Raw genomic sequence first — 20,168 nt, 5'->3', positions numbered from 1 at the left:
AGCGTACTTGCCTTACAGCCAACATCATTCGTGAAAGTATCGATATTAGAGTCATCGATAATGGAGCAATCGATGCATCCATTGTTTGGGAGTGGGAGAGAGGCGAAGTTTGTTTCGCGTAATTTTTTCTAGTTTTCATGGCTGCAAAATGCAGAACTCCAAGGCCAAAATGGACGAATTTAAGACCAGGTTCATGGACCTGCTGCACAAACAGGTAGGCGCAACAAGCTGTCCATCTAACGGCCATAACAAACCTCTTATTCGCAGACGAATCGACAAATGAAAATTCCAGCTATGGGCTTTTCCGATTATTTCATACAGACTGTCACAACGGATGCTTTGTCCACCACAACAAAAACAACAGGCGCAGCAGCATCAGAAAACTCAGAAGAAGAAGTTACAGATGGAGTACAAAAATCGGATCAAGAAATTCTAGAAAGCATCGAAGAGTGCTACTACAGCGCCGACAGCAATCCAGAGCTTTACGAACTTAAGGTAAGCATTAGCATAATTATGAATTCATTAAGTTCTAATTGTGAGTCATTTTGTAGAAAGTGCTTGCCGCTGGCATTGACAACCAGCTTATTGAGTCGACCATTGCACAGCTGCGCACTCAGCAAAAGGTGCTGACCAAACAGGTGTTGCAAAACATATTGGAACAGCGCAATGCGTGCAGCAGCGAGTTTCAGGCCATCAACGAGACGCAAAAGAAGCTGGAGGAGTCGCTGTGGACATGCCAGAAGGCGCGCTCCTACTTAAACTACGCACGCACAAATCTAACAACGACCAGCTTGGAGATCTTGGCCAGCTATCGTAAGCGCGAGGTGCTCAAAGAAGTGCTGGACACGCTGATGGCCATTAAGAAGTTGGTAAGTGGATTTATAACGGTTGCTTGATTGACTCATTTAACAATATATAACCTGGCAGCGTACGACGGATGAGGAGCTTCAAAAGCTGTTGGCAGACCACAACTATTCCGCCGCCATTGAACTGTTGCTGCAGTGTCAAAGCTCTGCGGCTGGCTTCATGCAATACAATTGCGTGCAGTCGCTGCACAAGAAGCTGCAGGAGACTATGCTCTTGATGGAGTATCAGCTGGACACTGTGCTCAACGAAATGGTGCTGAATTTCGACATACGCAAATATGCCAAGTTGCAGGAGGCATACAAGCTGGCCAACAAGTCGCTGATTGCCATGGACCAGCTGCACATCAACTACATCTCGGCGGTGCACAGCACGGTAAACGCTGTGGTGCGTGGCTACAGCGAGCCGAATGCGGAAGAGCAGCCGAAGTTGCTGTATGAGCAGCTGTGCGAACAGCTTAGTGCGGACAAGCTTATACCCTGTTTGATTAGCTTGTGCAAGACCTTTTGGACCATTCTGGCCTCCTACTACCAGGTGGTCATGTGGCACAACAACTACAAGCTATACACACAGCAGGAGGAGAGCGATGGCGAATCACCTGATCTTTATATCCAACAGAAATTGAAGAAGGGCCAGTCGCGTATCTGGAACGATATACTTAATAAAGTTTGCCTGTTCCTGCAGAGCGCTAAGCTGACGACGGTCAAATATGACCAATTCATACAGGTGTTGTCCATCGTGCAGCGCCTGAAGAAGGTGGGCGTCGAATTTTGCAGCGAGCAGTCCGAGAAGCTGATTGCAACGATGCAGCAGCAGAGCGAGGAGTTCTTCAGGCGCTATCACATCTGTTGCGTTGAGGAGATCTGCTTGTTTCTGGACAACGAGTCCTGGACGCCCTTGGATTCATTTTCGCACATACTGCAACTGCCGGTAACTTAAAAATCTTAATGCTAAAATTGGTCAACTATTAATATTGTTTTATATTGTACAGGAATTCCGCTCTGTGCGGCATGCGCTGCGTCGTCATAAATCGCCAACAACTGCGCTGCTGGCCTCGAGCAACAACTCGCCCATAAGCAACAACAACTGTGACGAGCTGGTTTCTGTGCACTCTCAGGACGGTGGCGGCAGCTCAATCTATGGTTCCTATGGCTACTTTTTGCGCTTCTCGGAGAAGAGCTCGCCCTTCGATGGCGGTCTGGACGCTGCCATGCTGGAGGAGGACATACTGTCAGGCATTGTGGACGAGGCGTCTTGCTACTTTAGCGAGGAAAGTGACGACGAACAAAAGAGTCTGCAGAGCAAAGAGTTTGCCGAGGATGCCAACAAGTAAGCAACCAGAGAATGGTTTCCATTTAGGGTAATTTAAATTAAATTCTTTGCCCTTGCCAGTCAGCTGCTTGTGAATAACACCGCGTTGAATGTGCTGCGCTGCATTGGACGCTACTTGCAGATGTGCAAGCTGCTGCACTGCATCTCGCCCAAGATAGTGGCGAGCATGCTGGAGCTGCTCGACTTTTATGCCTATGCAGTGCATGAGATCTTTGGCAAGGATGCTGTAAGTAGAGATTTGCCAGCATAGATCACATTTTTAATCGATTTCAAAATCTCAGCTGGTGGCCACAGATAATCTCTATACGCCGCGTCTGGAGCAGCGTCTGCGTGCCGTGGAAACCAATGTGCTTACACAGATTAAAGTTTGGCCCCTGAATTTCTCCTCCCTGGTGAGAAATGAATACTACTCACAATAGTTAACTATAATAATAATTGAATTCAATTGCAGATCAACAACGAACTGGCTAATCCGGACACGCTGTACGGTCTGCCACAGCGCATCGTGGCTATCGAGGCTGGGCGCAGCATGTTTCAACAGTTTCATGTACTGCAGCATTACTTGAATCATTTATTGCCAGCCGGCGATCGACCAGCACTGATCAACTATCTCGAATATTCGGAATTTATTGCTGATCTGGCCAAACCAGTTTACACTTGCGTCGCATCGCGCGTCATCGATCTGTCGGCCATTCTCGCGCAAATGGCCAAGGTCAAGTGGGATGTGAATCATGTGACGCATCAGCACAGCAGCTACAGTGACGTCTTGAATCGCGTAAGTGCTAAGGCATAGCAACAGCAATCTCAGTGGAAGTAAATCTTGCATTCTCTATCATAGAATATACAGAGCTTTGCCATGTGCCTGGAGGAGATCTCCAAGGAGGTGAGCATACCCAGCAAACATGTTTGGAATGCAATGGCCCACGTGGCCACCCATTTGCTAGTGGAGGGGTAAGTTGACTACAATATTTTCCCATTTTCATTCTACTAATCCAAGGTCCTTCGTAGGTTCTCAAATGTTAAGAAATGCTCAGCTGGCGGCCGAGCACTTATGCAATTGGATTTCGCCAATTTTATGTCGTTCCTTGAACTAATCTCGAATCAGAAATATCCGGAGCATCGCGCTTATGTGGATGTCTTCATCAAGTCTTATTATTTCTCGCCAGAGCAGTTCGAGCAGTGGATCGAACAGCAGCGACTGGGCGATGAGTATTCAGCTAAGCAATTGACAAATCTGATACAATGCGTTTGTGTCAGCGATAAGCGCACACGACAGAGGCTGCTGCAGCTGCTGGAGGGCGTGGCAACTACTGTTACGCCCACCACGACGCCGCACAAGAATAACTATAATGCCGGCTCAAATCTGAGCAATGTTATTTAAACTAATATCTATTTATATCTCTTTCATTTATATTGTTTATTGTATTTATTTGCTGTTATTTATAATTGTAATCAGTCGCTAACTATGTGGTCGAACCTTTGTTAGTAGTTGAATTTTCACGAACTCTATATATTTATATATATTTAAATATTACATTCCGTTAGTGCAAATTGATTAACACTTATCTGTAAGCTGATTGTATTTTAGTCACTTAAGCGATCTCCATGATGTACTTCGTTTTGTATTTCGAATCTGTGCATAACTTGAAATCTCCTTGTTCAATCTCTATTCAAGTGCAATACGCTCTCTCTTTATATATTTAGGCAATGCACAAATTTATGAATGCTATTATTTTGCAATTTGGTTTACCATTCTCACATGACTTAAGTACCTAGAGAAAGTATATACATATACACATTCATACACAGATATCGCGAACTAGAATTAAGGCATACGCAAAATCAATTTATACACATATTTATTTTAATACCCAATAGTAATAATTATTTGCGAAACGGACAAATAATTGTAATTGAATGCGATTATACCTATACTTAAAAAAAAAAAAAATTAAAAATAAGTGAAACAATCACAATTCGACCGATTTGTGGTTTACTAACACAAAAGCGAAACATTCAAATGGATTTGTAACTAAAAACAACTAATAAAGAGTACATATTTTGAGATATGAATATTAAATGAATGTAGTTTGAATAAACATAGAAAATTAAATGGCATAGAAAATGAAAGAAAGAATATTAAAATAAAAATATATTTTGGGTTTTTATATTACAGAAAATTGAATACAAATAATGTAGATTAGATTAATATAAAGTATGATTAAATTTAAGTATTTATATTAAGTCTAGGCCTATTCGGTTTAATTATTATATCAGCAATAAGATTTCCTCTAGTCATTATTTATAAGAAAATGCAAGCCTACCATTTACGACCGATACAATATGAACAACGAATGCTCCTCCAGTCTAGCTCTACGTGAATTCCGAAGGCGTAACTATTTCGGCAGGTAACTCGCCTTGGCCAATGACTCAGCAAATGAGACTTCATGGAGACTATAAATATGCCAATAAGTCATCGGCTAGCTAACATATCAGTCTCAGACATGTCCAGGATACACTCGTATATAGCATTACTCGTATGCATAACATCGGGCTGCGCAGCTGAAGAGCTCATCCGGCAGCTACTCTTGGAGTCGAGGTCTTCATTGCTGCTCATACGCTACGACTACTGCCCAGAGAGCTGGCTGCAGGAGCTGCTTGTGGCGCCTCAGGTGCCTATCGTGCTGCAATCGATGCACGATGCCACGCCTCCTAGCAAAGAATTCTCGAGGCCGATGCAGCTAATCTGTTTGCCCAGCGAGGATTATGAGCCACTGCCGGCATTACTAGGAAATCTACGTGGACCAAAGAGCATCTTTTATATAGCTGCCTCTGCTCCAACAGGCAACAGCTCTGCCAAGCGGGTGCTCAAGTCGCTGCTCAGGGAATGCTATAGGCAGAAAATACTGAATGTGGTTGCCCTGCTGGCCGAGAGTGCAGATCGAGTCTACTATCGCTATCGTCCGTATCCGCGCTTTGAGCTGGAGCAGCGCTCGCTGGAGCAGCGCCCCTTCTTTGCCAGTCCCCTGAGGAACATGCATGGCCAGCCGCTGATCGTGGTGCCCGACCAGAAGCATCCGCGCACCATCGTCTACACGGACTGGCGCACGGGCCAGCAGGTGCTGGCCGGGTCAGTGGGTCGCTTTGTGCGCACCTTGGCCTGGAAGCTGAATGCCACCATTCAGTTCCCCATAGAGATCAAGCCGGGCGTGGTTATGCATTTCAATGAGCTGGAGTCGCTGATCGAGCAGTTCCAAGTGGATGTGGCGGCAACGGTGGTGCAGCTCATACGGCCCGAGCAGCTGCCCCTCAGCAGCTTCCCCTTCGAGCTGAGCCACATCTGCTTGATGATTCCGCGGGCACAGCAGCTGCCCATCAAGGACATCTACCTCATCCTGGCCAATGGCCAGCACCTACTCATCGGACTGGCCATTGTCTACAGCTTTGGGCTTCTGCTCAGCCTGCACTGGTGGCTGACTGGCCAAGCTGCCAGCTTGGTCGACTTCCTGCTGAACGATGTGGCGCTGCGTGGCCTGCTCGGCCAGTCCTTTGGCCGTTCCCCGCGCAGCAGTCCCTATGCCAGCTGGATCTACCTGATGCTGGCTGTGCTGGGACTCAACCTGAGCTCGATACACGAGGCAGCGCTCGGCACGGTGCTCACTCATCCACCCAAATACTTTCAGCCCCGCAGCTTTGCTGATATCCAACGCGCTCAGCTGCCGCTGGTCATCGATGCGGGCAGCGCGGAGGGGGACTACGGCCTGGGCGCCACGAAGCTGCGTGTGCTGGCCATGAATAGCAGCGACTACAACAGCCACAGGGACAAGATGAACATGAGCCACGTCTACTTTGCCTCGCGGCTCAAGTGGACGCTGCTGAGCGAGCAGCAAAAGTATTTTCCCCGCGAGGTTTTCCTCTACTCCCTGAACGCCTGCGTCAGGACACTCACCTACATGGTCTTCCAGTTGCCCCCAAACACCTGGTTTCTGGAGCCGCTGACCCGGCTGATTATGGATGTGCGCGACTTTGGCATCTTCCAGCACTGGGTCGATATGCACTTCTATGATATGGCCGCCGCGGGTTTGCTCTCCTTCAGTGATCCCATTCAGCGGGAGCCGCCGCGTCTCAAGGAGGCGTTGCGCTTGGAGGATCTGCAATGGATTTGGGTGGCCTACGGAGCACTCTTGCTGCTCGCGACAGTCGTGTTGGCTCTGGAGATTCTCGTAAAGAAAGTGCAGCAAATGCTGTGGTTTGGTAGCTCCCATGGGGGAACCTTTAATTCCCATTAAAACCCATCACGTTGTATTCGCTTAAGTTCGTTTATTGCTTATTGATTGTCGGTAAGTAAGATAAGATAATTATTAAGTCGGATTGAACATGATCTATGGTGGCTAGTGTGAGTGAAGCAAGAGCTGGGAGTTTCAATTGGAGTTTAGTGTTAAATCAGAGTCTGAGTTCGTTGTGCCTTAGGCCACATTGGTGTGCTCGTCACGATGGAAGATCTTCACGTCGAAGAACTTGAAGTTGTCCACCATGAAGTAGTAGTCGTGCTTGATGGGCCGGTTGAAGGGGAAGCCGAAGGGCAGAGCGTCCACATAGCGAGAGCCATGGCCAATGCCGCAGCTGACAATGGGGTCGTAGCCGGTGTATTGGGCCACAGCGGGCTCATGGTAGGGATAGACCATGTAGAAGAACTGATAGACCTGGCCGCCCTTCTTGCCCTTGGGCAACATCATGCGATTGGGTACGCCGCAGTGGGACTCGGCTTGATCCAGCTTGAATTTGTAGTCACTGTTGGTGGCACCCATCAGCTTCTGGTAGAGCTCGAAGTAGGTGGTGCGATCGTTCACCCAGAAACTGAAGTCGCCGCTGGCACGCTTGATGTGGTTGACGCCCGCATCCAGTTGCACCTTGAAGTGCTCCAGCTCGAAGAAGTTCTGATAGTTGTGCTCCAATGGGATGACATTGCCGTACTCGTCGTACTTGGGTCCAATAAATACCTTGACAACGGCAGCCTGGGCCTTGTCCGAGCTGACATCCAGGGTGAACTCGAAGGGCTTGTGGTTGAGACGGTGCTGGCGGGCCTTGATCACAAAGCTGCTGCCATTGTAGTAGGAGCTGCGGAAAACGTTGTGGTGGGCATCGCCCATGGGTATGGCGGAGTGCTCAACGTTCACGGCATTGCTAATGTCGGCATCGAAGTACTCGAAGTAGGTGGTCAGGCTCTCGGGCATGTGCACATCATCGATCTTGACACCCTCGAAGCCATAGTCGACCTTGGTGTACTCGGGGAAGGTATCCATCAGATGCCAGTAGTGGCTGAGCAGGTTCTTGTACACCTCGTAGAAGAGAGGGTCGCGCATGGATGTGTCGTAGTGCATGAAGGTGCCGGGGTAGGTCTCGTGGTACTGGTTGTACGGATGTCCCTCGTTCACGATGTAGCGGAACCACTTGTCCAGGCTGCCGTAGAACTGCTTGTCGATGCTGTCAGCGTTGCCCTGCAGAATGTTGCCGAGCATGTTGACAATCTCGACGTCGTATTTGTCGTTCTTGTGAATCCAGTCCATGATGCGCTGAGTGTACAGCTCCACATTCTTCACATACTCCAGATTGTCGGGCGTGTAGAAGTTGTAGTCGTTGGGACGGCTGGGATATGGAACGCCGTTATAGTCACGCAGGCCGCTGTAGAAGCCGGAGTGGACGGGCTCGTACATGTTGAAGGTGGGCACCTCGCCCATGTCGTTGGACAGACGCTCCAGGTAGTAGCGGGCCAACAGCTGCCAGTGCACATAGAGGTAGAGTTCGCCCCGACGGTCCTTGTTGAGGACATGCACATCGTCGCCCTTCGTCCAGTAGGGGTAGTCCAAGTTGAAGTAGTAGTAGAAGCTGTTGAAGCCAATGTCCTCCAGGAAGTAGGCCAGACTGTGCTCATCGTTCATGTTGCCATAGACGTTCGTGTAGTTGGACTTGAGCACCACGTTGTAGACGTTGTTCAGCTGCTTGACGTGATGGAAGCCGTGCATCTTGTAGTGCTCGGCCATTTCCAGGGTCTCGCTGTCAAAGAAGCTCCAGGGGTGGATCTCGTAATGGGCCGGGAAGACAATGCCTTGCATATCGTCGCGGAACAGGCTGGCGATGGTGAAGGCATAGACGAAGAGCTGCTTGTTCACATGCTGGCGGGCCCAGAAGACGACGTGCTGGAAGGTCTCCCAGTTCTTGGCGTAGTAGAAGAGACGCACCAGACCAACGGCATACTCCTCATGCAGATCGTACATAACGGTCCACATCTGGTCGTCGCCGAACGGATGGTGCTGCCAGAGCTCGAAGAAATGCTGCATCTTCTCGGGATGGTGATAGTCGCTGACATGCTCCCAGGGCTTGTATTCGTAGAAGCTGCTATCGTACCGCCTGACGAAGACATCGTCCTGATAGATATGCTCCAGCATCTCAAAGACGAACTTCTGCTTCATCAGGAAATCCTTGTCGGCCACCTTGGACTCCACATGCTTGCCCTGGCCGCCGAGAGCCAAGAGCGTTAGCGTCAAAACAATAACCGCCGTGATCGACTTCATCGTAATCATACCAATGCACTGCCACTGCAGCCTCCATTTATACCTGAGCGGCGGCTCTCAGTCGGATGGGGGGGCCAACGTCCGAGTGCTGATATTGCCTTGACATTATCAGAGATCCGTTCAACCTCATTGCTATATGCTGCACCGTGCATTGAGATAAGCCCCAATTGCACCTGGTACTGCACTGATTGACTGCTCGACAGCGATCTCGGGCGAGCTCAGTCTGGGAGGCTCGACTGATCAGTTGTGTAAGTAATGCCAGCTAATTACAGCGCCTGGTAACCCACCTGCCCGATTACATCGCCGGGCTGACTCGCTTTTCTTTTCATTTGCTTTTCTTTTACGACATCACCTGAGGGTCAGCCAGCGGTCGGGCCAGGCTGATGCTTTGTTGCTTATCAATGCGCCGTTGCCGTTGCCGTTGCCATCGGGACTAGCTAAGTCTAAAAATATGCACCTACGCGGCGCACATTGATGAAACTGCAAAACAATAATCATATCAGTAGACAACAAAGAATTATGGAACTGCAAGAGCAGCGGATGCGCGTCTTAGCATTAGGGGCTATACACCCATTAAATCTAGCTCCGAAATATGGTTTATGCGTCGAGCAGATTCGAGATATGAAATTGATTGTGATATGAATGCAAATCTAGTAATCATGTGTTATAGTTACAGAACTTGTTAATCTCTTAGATAATCATCTTGCATCTTTATTGTTTGGATATATAATTGTAGTAAATACATTGACATTAGCTTTTCTTCTAGCAAAGATCTTAGTTTCTCATAATTTTTATTCACTCCTTCACTATGCCTTCTCTGTGGTAATTTTTCCTCTAGGCCATCCCAACTCAACCCGCTCTCCAACGTCCTATAGAGTATACTAGAACCTCGCCCACAAATGCCAGCACACAAATATTGACACTGACAATATAGATCAGCCAATAATAGTAGAGGTCCTCCCAGCGCAAATGCATGCTGCTCGAGGTATCCTTGTAGGGCAGTTGCTTGGTCTTGCCAATCGCAAGCAGATCGTAGAAGGACTGGGTGCGCCAGTAGGTGTACAGGCCGCTGTTTTGGGTGTTTAGAATATATCGATTGATGGCCCCTTTATAGATGGAGTTGGAGGGCAAGCGCAAAGCAAAGTGCACAAGCGGAATTAAAACCAGTTCCTTGGAGAGGCGAAAGGCGGCCTGCTCCTGCCGGATGAACTTCATTTTGATGTGGGGCCAGAGCGTTTGGGTAATGGGATAGGCATAGGAAGTGTTCGGCTGGCTGCGGCTCGTCTGATACACCGATGTGCTTACCATCTCGTATAGATCCGAGTTGGCGTTATATCCACGTTGGCCGAGAACAAAGGTAAGTGCTCCCTTGTCAGGCTCTGATATCATGAGCTTGAGTCCCGCTCGACGCATATCCTGATAGCTGAGTATCGGCGGATCGAAGGGTGGATGCACCAGGAGCGTCTCCAGATTTGTTATGTAAATGTTGTAGAATACAAAGCTGCCCAGCAGTAGCACGGCCAGTGTCCACCTGAGACGCAGGCTGGAGGATCGCGGCATCGAAAACGTTTGGGAGAGCATGGCCCTCAGCACGGGATCAAAGATGACCCACAAGCACATAAGGCTGGGCGCCATGCCCAGCTCGAAACGGCGAATATTGTGAATGATCAGGGCGTAAATGGACATCAGAATGAAGATGCACAAATTGAGGAGCTTTGTCCCGCCGCCAACGACGAGCAGGGCGCGACTTATCTGGGACTCGACGGGCAGCATTATCTGCCACTTTGACAGTTCTACTATATGGGAGTGATTTCGATGGCTTGGCGTAAAGCCAAGATTCGTTATGAACATCGGTATGTCCACTTTTCCAGCGCGAATCAGGTCGTTCAGCAAATTTATGTTTACTATTTCATTCTCTTCAGGCGCATGATCCCAATAAACATGAAGAGTTGCATTCAAAGTCTTGACAAAGCTTTCAACAAACGGCGCCAGATAGCCGGTTAGTTGATAGGATCCATTTCCATCCTTGTATATAACGCTGCGTGGGAATATGTTGTCCGATACAGTGCTAATGGGATAGCCACCCATATCCTTCAGTTGAGGCTCGAAGTATCGTTCGATCTGATCAACCTTTCGCATAACTAGTTTAAATTCAGGAAATGCTCTGTAACTATATATTTCTTCCAGGCTCCAATTGCCTATCGCCAGTACATTAAGCATCTTGTTCTCGAAGCACTTCCTAAACAAAGATTCCATATCCACTTCATTTGTAATCATAAATATGGTCCGAGTATATCGCATGGATTCCAGATTTTGATAGAGCGCATTCAAGATTAAATCGCTTTCAGTTTTTAAGCAAACCAACGATAGAAATTGTCTATTAAAATGAGTTTGAAGTTGATATTTTTGATTGGCATTAAGATAAATAACCGGCGTAACAGCATTATATTTCACGTCAATCGAACAATCCGTGGAATTTTCACTCAATAAAAGAACAGTCTCGAAGGCAACCTCGGCTATTAATTGGTCGAATACTTTGCTGGGCAGTTGCATTTGAGCCCTGGCTAAGCAGGCGAAAATAGCCAAATAAATTAAAACTTTATTCCCCATTTTAATAACCTTTGCGCACGTTAACGTAGAGTTCAACTGGTTAAAATCGCCCCCAATCAGTCCTTTTATTAGAAATCCGTACAGAAATTACTACAGCGGGCAGCCTAATTAAATCTAATTGCAGATTTTTATCACAGCAATTAATGAATGCGGTGAGTTTTTACTTCAAATTTGCAATAGGTAAACAAACACTCCTAACGGTCGGGGAATGTTTCTATAACAGTCATTCAAATTTTAAGTAAGGAATCAATCAGTAACAGAAAGTAAAAAAAAATTGTCAATATGCAGAAGTAAAAGAAGAAGAATATGATATCTATTTACAATTAGTAAATAGCACCTGTTCTTCTACTGTCTGTTTCCATTATTTAAAAAGTCCGCCCTATCATACGATTACTTTTCGATAAATCAACAATGATGCTATCGCAAGAATGAGATTTGCGCAACCAATAAAAAAAATACAGCAACGTTGGTATTGCTGCACTGCGTAAATGTGGTCACACTTGTGCAACCAAAGCAAAGTAAAATAAAAAAGCGTGGAAGTAAGACTAACCGAACCGCCTGCGAATTATAAACATATTCATAAGAATACGAGCGACGACATTACAAAAACAAAATATAAAAAAAAAAAAACTAAAATATAGGGCAAGTGGAAAGTCTCGACAAAAAGCGTGAATTGGAGTTAAATGGTAATTGCCGAACATTGTGATCAAACAGGGTGTCGGCAATGTGAAATTGGCACAGAATAATAACTTATACTTTGTTGCTGTAGTTGTGTAATATTTAGAATCGTGCGAATGGCAGAAGACAGCAACAAACACTATGAAACATCGCCTGATATCGCAAATCTGCGTGAATATGTGTGAGAATGGGTGTGTGTGCGTATATCGCGTATGTGTGAGAGAAATTTGAATTGCGCTGTTCGAATAAAAAAATAAAGAGCGAGTGAGCGTTGACAGTTACATTTATTTATTTTATGTTTGACATTAATATAGCGTGCATTTAATTTTCGGCATGATTATTTATAAATCTTATTGTACTCTTTTCCTTATACTTTTAGGCGTAAAGTGAGAAACCAACGTATTTCTCATGCGCAACTAAACAACATTAACAAATACAAAGATACACACAGAGTAGACAGTGATTCGGAAATTCAAAATTACATACATACATTGAAGAAACTTTGGAATTGGACTGGCAGCCGATAGCCCCAAACAGCGCTCCCCACCCAGCAATAACAACATTAGGCCAACAACATGAATGTGCTACTGCTGCCCAAAGGATCCACGCAACTAAAGTCGCATTATGCGATGCATAACTTCTATAAGCGCTGTAAGTTTGTCTGCTAACCACGCGATGGAATGAAAATCGTATAAAACTTTCCATTGATTTTACCCCATATATTTGCGGTACGAGTGTGAGCTTGTATGTGTGTGTGTGTGTGCTTGAGTTTAGGTATCGCAGCCTGTGTATGTGTGCGTGTTTTTTGTGCGCTCGCCTTTTGTCGTTGTTTTTGTTATGACTGCATATTCGTGCACAGCTGATTCCATGTTTGCGTGCACAATAAAATTTCCCTGTTGCGCTTGTTTTGGTATTTTTGTATACAAGCTGTAGGGCAATTTTCTGGATAACCTATATATGTAAGATTTGAAACACTTTCGCACTTACAGGCAGTTAATTGCCTTTGTCAACAAGTTAGTTAATGACAAGGGTGTGCAATATATATGTATGTATCTGCAGTGCATATATAATATATTTTGATATAGTTGCCGGTGTATGGGTCATCGGCTGTTTTTTATACGTATCGTTATCGTGTTTTATATAATTCAGCATTTATTATTATTCTTTTTCCACTGAGACGCGTCACTTGACGCGCTTATCGTCTGCTGAAAAAGCGAGATTGACCAAAAAAGTAAACATCTAAACCGGCTGGCTAATATAAGTATAGGCAGATAAGGTTTAAAGAAGAATTAAGGCAAAGTACTTTTGTTTTTAGTGAGTGGAATATTTATGCAAGATTTACCTATACTAAATAAACGATCATTTTTCATTGTTTGCAAAAGAATTTCACGTACGCTATTTGCTCATCTCTCAATTTATACACAACATTCACAATATACACAAGTATGTGTGTGTGCGTGTGTGTGTTTAACAAGCAAAAGGGACAAGTGCCAAGCGCTCAGGTGTACAGACAGACAAAATGACGCCAGCGATTGCTGCTGACGCACAAATGCGACACCCTGTATGTAGTTGAAAGAGAGTACAGTTAACTCACACACACACACATACACATGTACATGGGTCAGATGCACCCACACAATTTGCTCGGCCATTGGCCGAAGGTTGAATGCATTTCGCTTTTGTGCTCTATCGTCTTTCTTCTCTTTCTTCTACACACACGCAGCATGTTTATTTTTCCTTGAATTCGCATCTGATGTATTGTTCTGAGAACTTGCCAAAAGTATAAATTGTAAGGAAAATCAGAAATACAAAATTGAAAGTGCATCAGATTGTTTTTTTTCTAAGAAATCTTATGGTACTTTCGTTAAGTTTAGTTTTCACCTTATATAAGTCGTCTTTTGTTTTTGTTTTTTTTTTTTTTGCGTATATTCGACCGCAACAGGTGTTAATTTAGTTGATTTTATTTTCGCTCTCCCTTGCTCTCTGTGTCTCTCTTTTGTTCTGTTTGACTTGTGAGCTTATCTGGGCTTATAATCAAGTGGAACTAACTTTTCGATTAACGCTTGACAAGTTTTAATGGCCGAAGCCATAAAAAGGTTTAACCCAATCTGTTTTTATTTGTTGCCTATTCAATTGAGCATCTATTTGAAATTATTTCTCTCGCTATTACCTTGACTGAGCAAATGATGTGTGTATAAATACGACTATCGGTTGCTTTACTAAAATTCTCTTATTTATATAATGTATTTATAGGCAAGAATTTGCTGTACTAAAACTTGGCCAACTTCTCTCAATACTTATAGATCTCAGAACGAGCCACAATGCCTATTGTACAACGAGAAAAGTCCAGCACAAAGCGGAAGACTCAGTTTCTTCACAGTCATGGAACGTCCGGCAAAGGAGAACGTTTGCTGGCTACTCACTGAAAACCGGCCCGCGTTATTACCAATCAGATCAGTTCTGTAGCTATGGCCTGCGGCATATTCATATCGGTAGGCCGCTGTTTGAGTCGAGTTCAAAGATCGATGCCACTGTGAAGAAGCTGAAGAATCAGCAGAAGGAGAAGGTCGAGGAGATCATGAAGGAGGTGGCCAATGGACAGGCGATTAAGGGAACTGGTTCGGCTACCCCGGTGACCTCCACGATACTCGACGGCACCGCTGTAGACCCGAGCGCAACAGCTAAGGCTAGCGCCTCTGGCACAAAGACGGCTAGCGAACTAACAGAGGCCCCATCCAAGGCAGTGGCCAAGCCAAAGAAGCCGCTCACACAGCGTATTTGGGATGAACTGGTACACTATTATCATGGCTTTCGGTTATTATTCATTGATACCGCCATTAGCTCGAAGCTGGTGTGGAAGGTACTCAATGGCAAGACGCTGACGCGACGCGAAAACAAGCAGCTGCAGCGCACAACATCGGATCTGTTCCGATTGATTCCATTCTCGGTGTTTATTGTGGTGCCGTTTATGGAGCTGCTCTTGCCGGTATTTATAAAATTCTTTCCGGGCATGCTGCCGTCCACATTTCAAACGGCCAAGGATCGCCAGGAGCGACTAAGGCAGTCACTGACCGTCCGTCTGGAGGTAGCTAAATTCTTGCAAAAAACTCTCGGTCAAATGCCTGTCCAGCACAAGGAGCACAGCAGCGAGGAAGCCAAACAGTTCGAGACATTCTTCCGAAAGATCCGGAATCCCACAGAGCAAGTGAGCAACGATGAGATAATCAAGTTTGCCAAGCGTTTCGATGACGAAATCACATTGGATTCGCTCAGTCGAGAGCAGCTATCAGCGCTCTGCCGTGTACTGGAGCTGAACACGATTGGCACAACGACCTTGCTGCGCTTTCAGCTGCGTCTCAAGCTTCGCTCTCTGGCCACCGATGATCGGGTAATAGCGCGCGAAGGCGTCGACTCGCTCGATCTCTTCGAATTGCAGCAGGCGTGCAAGTCACGTGGCATGCGCGCCTACGGCCTAACAGCGGAGCGCCTGCGATTTCAACTCAAGGAATGGATTGACTTATCACTAAATGAACAGGTAAGGGCATCAGTATAGCCATCATGTATTTCTTATTATATTAACCATGCGTGAGTTGCTTCTAGGTACCACCTATACTTTTGCTATTGTCACGTGCAATGCTCATCTCTGATGACAGCATCACGACTGATAAGCTGAAGGAGACAATGCGTGTACTGCCGGATGCTGTAGCCGCTCACACACGCCATGCGATTGGCGAGCGTGAGGGCAAGGTCGATAACAAGACCAAGATTGAGATCATCAAGGAGGAGGAGCGTAAGATTCGTGAAGAGCGCGAGGAGGAGCACGAAGAGACGCTGCGCACCGCCGGCACGGATGAAACTCCAGCGCCGTTTATATTCACTGAGGATACTACTCAGAAGTTGCATTTGGATAAGAAATCCGAGGCATCAGATGAGAAGACCATTTCGCCGACGGATGTGCAATTGCTATCAGATGCACTGAAGACGCTTTCCTCTGATAAACAGCTTGTTGTGGAGAAGGAGACGATCAAGGAGCTTAAGGAGGAGTTGCGCGACTATCAGGAGGATGTGGAGGAATTGCGAGAGGTGCGCCAGGTGGTTAAGGAACCGGTGCGCGAGAGTCGAGCTGCCAAGCTACTCTATAATCGTGTCAACAAGATGATCTCGCAGCTGGACACTGTGCTTCAAGACTTGGAGCATCGCCAGCAACAGATTAAGCAAGTCGATACCCCTGACAGCGCGCCCACATCTGGTGCCAGTCCCAGCCAATCGGTGCACATTGACGAACTGGTGGCTACAATCCGACGCATGAAGGAGGCCTCTGACGAGGAGCGATTCAAAGTCGTTGAGGATTTGCTAATCAAACTGGATGCTGACAAGGATGGTGCTGTCTCGGTTAATGAGATCACCAAGGTGGTGCAAAGCATCGACAGTGCAGCGACCAAAATTGACAAACAACAGCTGGAGGAATTCACTGAGCTACTCACAAAGCAAGCACAGAAGCGACGCAACGAGGAAATTGTCCACATTGACGATCTCATGATGAATATCAAGAAGCTAAAGGAGACCAGCGATGAGGCCCGCATCAAGCACATCGAGAGTGTCCTAGATAAGTTTGACGCCGACAAAGATGGTGTCGTTACTGTCAACGATATACGAAAGGTATGTAACGTGTCTTGGTTCAGTTAGTCCAAATTAACGTTGAATGCACTTGCAGGTGTTGGAGTCCATTGGTCGCGATAATATCAAACTTAGCGATAAAGCTATTGAGGAGCTCATTGCTCTGCTGGACAAGGAGCAGATACTGGAGGCAGAGCAAAAGATCGAGAAGGCAATCGCGAAGAGCATGAAGGAAGCGGAAAAACTTAAATTGGAGGTGGAGAAGACGGACAAGGATATGGCCAAACTGGTCGACGGTATACACGATTCGGCGAAGGAGATACGCGACATAGCCACCGAACTGGGAGCAATGGAGCAGGAGAGGCCCACTCCCCCAAAGCCAGAAGTAAATGAGGTGTAGCTTAAAATTTAAGCGAAGATCGTCCTAATGCTTGAGTTGTTTCTTTTATTCACAGCCCGACATGAAAGACCCCGCTAAAGTATTGAAAGATAATGCGAAGGAGCTGGGTGATTTGCTAGTCAAGTCCCCAAAGAACAACAACAAAAAAGGGGGAAAGGACACCCCACCAACACCGAGCAAAGGCAACAGCTCCGGCAGCAATAGAAACAATTGCAAGATGGCCTCCGATAGCGAAATGTCGATACCCAAGATAGCGATGCGCGAGGCGGCCGAAATTCAAATCGAAAAGCTATTGCCCCAAAAGGATATCGATCTGCCACCAACGATACCCACACAAACACCGACCCAGTCCAAGGTGGCTACCTCACCGAAAGCGGCGGCGAATGGCACTTCCGGCACTCCCAAGAAATTGATCTGACCGGCTGAGCCGAAGGCGAAAGCAATACATGAAGAATACCCAGAGCATTCACCTAGGGCAAAATGAGATCAGAAAGTCAACCCTTTGTCCAAATTGATTCGAGTTGCATTCAATATTAATAATATTAAAACAGGAAATGCATAGAATAGTAATTCAATAGAAAATCTGTATTTAGTTAGATCCCAGGCAAGAGCTCCTTTGCAAGGCTGTATTAAGTATGTGTAAAAGTTGCCCAAATTATAAACTATTGCTTAAAATATACATATATACAGAATTTGGGTATGTTAAACGAATACAATGGCAGAACTACCTTAAAACTATTTACTTTCATTTTCTACCGCCTTAGTTATATACTACTTTCATGTGCTGGTCCATCAAATACTTGACTCTATAATAATGTTAGCGATTGTGATCATTAAGTGAAATATTAATTTACATATTATTTCTAATATAAAACCTAACGTAGCAACAACAACAACAATGTCAAACGATTTGAATTCAGTGGAATTTCAACATCAAATATAAAGTGTTATCACAAAAATCAATTAAATGCAAAAGCGAAGCGAAAAGCACGTGATACTTTTCTGTAACAATAATAAATACTATATGCTTAACTGAATTAGATAAACAATGTGTAAAAGTGTTAATTTGCAATAAGAAATAAAGAAACAAGTTACACACACGTAATGGAGATTTAATTTAGGGAAACAGTTCTCTTAAGTGTGTGAATTATAGAATATGATGGGAAAATCGAAGGCTCTAGATGAGGTTTATGTAAAACTACTTTATTTGATAATGATAAAAATAAAGGAATGATTTTACAGTCTGATAGCCGATCTAGGAGTATTTTAAAGCCTTTTCGTTTATTTTTGCTTGATTATTTATAAGACAATGACTCAATGAGGCTTTTGAAGAAGTTTTTTGCTGAATATATCTGGTAAATTTGTTAAAATTATTTATATTAAAATTATATGGAATGGATTTCGAACAAATTTTGTATGCAGCAGATATGCTTACACATATTAATAAGAAATTTGTTAAATGTTAAGTAAGCAGAAATATTCTTTGTACAATCTAATCAAATGTTCCTTTGGCAGAATTTCACTTCGATTAATATATAGAATATATATAATGCTACATAATCTGATTAGAGGTTTCTTTTAAGTGATGAAAAGAGTGAGTATATAGGCTCTGCTATTGATGCTAATAAGGTATATAGACAGAGTATGTAGTTTGTGGGGTTAGAGCATTTGAGTGAATACCTCAGACCGCCTCAACACATAAACAATAAGAGCTAATGTCTAGGTCTAATATCTCTGTCTATTTGTGTACAGTTCATATATAAATCATACATTCAACGAAGTTATAAAGATAAATAGAAATAAATTTAATTTAATGAATTTGTTATTGAAAAAAAAAAGAACAGCTGCCAACCATGTTTTATATGTATGTATATGTGCTTTTTTACATATATTCGTATGAGTAACGCTTGAGCTGCTAGTAAAAAAATGCTCTTCAAATTTACTTGCTATTCAGCTGCATTAGGAGGAATGTTATACTTTTATGAGCCACTTTTATTTCTGACTTGAACTCATAATTACAAACTATTGTAAATGCTTCGAATTCCTACATCCGAATTCTTTATTAGCTCTAAATACATTTGCAGTATGTGCGCAAAGTTCTCTTTATTTGAGCAATCTCAATGCTTCACTCGAGCTGGCTATAATTCCCTAGTGCCAACCGCAAAACCAAATTTCGCCATGGATGGGGGCGATGATGGGGCGATGCAACCGAATAAGTTTTGAGCAATTGCCAAAAAAAAATAAGAATGGGAAAAAATCCAAATAGAAAGAATGAAAAATATGAAGAAAACAAAACAATAACAACATCCATATGCTGGGCAATAAAACTAATAAATATTGCCGCAAAATGTGCAAGGAGTCCATAACTTTCCAGCTAAACCACTGACCCATAAATTCTCTTATAATTTTACTCGAGCAAATGCACTCTGCCATTGGCATGGAATTTAGTTGGATACTTGGGGCTAGAAATGGGGCAGCATCAATGCAAAAATTATGATTTACTCTTTCAATTTCACTGCGATTACACTTTGACCCTTTGGCAATTTCCAGGGGAACCCATATTTAATGAACTGCACAATATTTGTTGATTTGCAACGTTTTTCTGTTTGATTATCGAACAAAGGGAGTAATTGGATTCAGGTGTGTTTGGGATAATAAAGTAAGAGCTGTTGTTATACCTGGCATTCATATATATAACAGGTTATAGCGATTGCTCTACTTGACTATCGTTGTGACCATTGTGTTCCGTAAACCATTATACTCACTGTTATATAAAGTGTTCCATTTAGCTATCAGAGTAACTGTCCCATTAATTAATTGGCTATTTTAGTAACTGTTCTATCAACCATTATACTCACTGTCATATAAAATGTTCTACTTGAGTTTTTGAAGAGGTGCCACATTAACTATTATACTCACTGTTATATAAAATGATCTGCTTGACTATCAGAGTGACTGTCCCATTAACCATTAAACTAACTGTTATATAAAATGTTTTACTTGACTATTTTAGCAGCTGTCTCATTAATATTCACTGTTATATAAAATGTTCTACTTGTTATATACAATTTTTTACTTGATTGTTATAACTGTCC

At 44.4% G+C, this 20,168-nt stretch overlaps 5 protein-coding genes across 6 annotated transcripts; 3 read left to right on the top strand and 2 right to left on the bottom strand.

Moving 5' to 3' along the window:
- The first annotated feature begins 68 nt into the window (after nt 1–68).
- On the top strand, nt 69–4,276 carry LOC6579893 (syndetin). Its single transcript, XM_002005730.4, has 10 exons — nt 69–214; nt 268–495; nt 552–869; nt 928–1,794; nt 1,856–2,193; nt 2,257–2,422; nt 2,478–2,588; nt 2,648–2,971; nt 3,035–3,147; nt 3,205–4,276. The coding sequence occupies exons 1-10, from the start codon at nt 149–151 to the stop codon at nt 3,575–3,577; spliced, it is 2,904 nt and encodes a 967-aa protein (XP_002005766.1). The 5' UTR covers nt 69–148; the 3' UTR covers nt 3,578–4,276.
- A 100-nt stretch (nt 4,277–4,376) lies between these two features.
- On the top strand, nt 4,377–6,601 carry LOC6579892. Its single transcript, XM_002005729.3, has one exon. It carries the CDS (start codon nt 4,644–4,646, stop codon nt 6,483–6,485), a length of 1,842 nt encoding a protein of 613 aa, XP_002005765.2. The 5' UTR covers nt 4,377–4,643; the 3' UTR covers nt 6,486–6,601.
- LOC6579890 (larval serum protein 2) lies at nt 6,497–8,783 on the bottom strand. The gene has a single exon (XM_002005727.3). It carries the CDS (start codon nt 8,775–8,777, stop codon nt 6,663–6,665), a length of 2,115 nt encoding a protein of 704 aa, XP_002005763.2. The 5' UTR covers nt 8,778–8,783; the 3' UTR covers nt 6,497–6,662.
- A 683-nt stretch (nt 8,784–9,466) lies between these two features.
- On the bottom strand, nt 9,467–11,465 carry LOC6579889. The gene has a single exon (XM_002005726.3). It carries the CDS (start codon nt 11,376–11,378, stop codon nt 9,618–9,620), a length of 1,761 nt encoding a protein of 586 aa, XP_002005762.2. The 5' UTR covers nt 11,379–11,465; the 3' UTR covers nt 9,467–9,617.
- Nucleotides 11,466–11,885: 420 nt separating this feature from the next.
- Nucleotides 11,886–18,174, top strand: LOC6579888 (mitochondrial proton/calcium exchanger protein). Of its 2 annotated transcripts, XM_002005725.4 has the most exons (6): nt 11,886–12,064; nt 12,436–12,707; nt 14,360–15,591; nt 15,657–16,715; nt 16,771–17,058; nt 17,129–18,174. In XM_002005725.4, the coding sequence occupies exons 2-6, from the start codon at nt 12,632–12,634 to the stop codon at nt 17,489–17,491; spliced, it is 3,018 nt and encodes a 1,005-aa protein (XP_002005761.2). In that variant the 5' UTR covers nt 11,886–12,064; nt 12,436–12,631; the 3' UTR covers nt 17,492–18,174. The 2 variants fall into 2 exon arrangements, with proteins under 2 accessions (XP_002005761.2, XP_043867054.1); XM_044011119.1 differs by lacking the exon at nt 11,886–12,064 and having other exon boundaries at nt 12,354–12,707.
- Nucleotides 18,175–20,168: the final 1,994 nt, after the last annotated feature.

This window comes from Drosophila mojavensis, unplaced genomic scaffold (assembly GCF_018153725.1).
Source record: "Drosophila mojavensis isolate 15081-1352.22 unplaced genomic scaffold, ASM1815372v1 contig_80, whole genome shotgun sequence".
Taxonomy (NCBI): Eukaryota; Metazoa; Arthropoda; class Insecta; order Diptera; family Drosophilidae; genus Drosophila; species Drosophila mojavensis.
Note: the sequence above shows the minus strand (reverse complement) of the source record. Positions and strands in the feature narration are given on the sequence as shown.

What these genes read in the sequence shown, in the direction of transcription:
- LOC6579889 (XM_002005726.3), bottom strand. Translation starts at nt 11,378, where the DNA reads ATGGGGAATAAAGTTTTAATTTATTTGGCTATTTTCGCCTGCTTAGCC.
- LOC6579893 (XM_002005730.4), top strand. Translation starts at nt 149, where the DNA reads ATGCAGAACTCCAAGGCCAAAATGGACGAATTTAAGACCAGGTTCATG. An exon ending in AGATCTTTGGCAAGGATGCT is followed by an intron (nt 2,423 to 2,477) that starts GTAAGTAGAGAT and finishes TCAAAATCTCAG; the next exon opens with CTGGTGGCCACAGATAATCT. An exon ending in ACCCATTTGCTAGTGGAGGG is followed by an intron (nt 3,148 to 3,204) that starts GTAAGTTGACTA and finishes GGTCCTTCGTAG; the next exon opens with GTTCTCAAATGTTAAGAAAT.
- LOC6579888 (XM_002005725.4), top strand. Translation starts at nt 12,632, where the DNA reads ATGAATGTGCTACTGCTGCCCAAAGGATCCACGCAACTAAAGTCGCAT. An exon ending in CTGTCAACGATATACGAAAG is followed by an intron (nt 16,716 to 16,770) that starts GTATGTAACGTG and finishes ATGCACTTGCAG; the next exon opens with GTGTTGGAGTCCATTGGTCG. An exon ending in CCACTCCCCCAAAGCCAGAA is followed by an intron (nt 17,059 to 17,128) that starts GTAAATGAGGTG and finishes TTTTATTCACAG; the next exon opens with CCCGACATGAAAGACCCCGC.
- LOC6579890 (XM_002005727.3), bottom strand. Translation starts at nt 8,777, where the DNA reads ATGATTACGATGAAGTCGATCACGGCGGTTATTGTTTTGACGCTAACG.
- LOC6579892 (XM_002005729.3), top strand. Translation starts at nt 4,644, where the DNA reads ATGGAGACTATAAATATGCCAATAAGTCATCGGCTAGCTAACATATCA.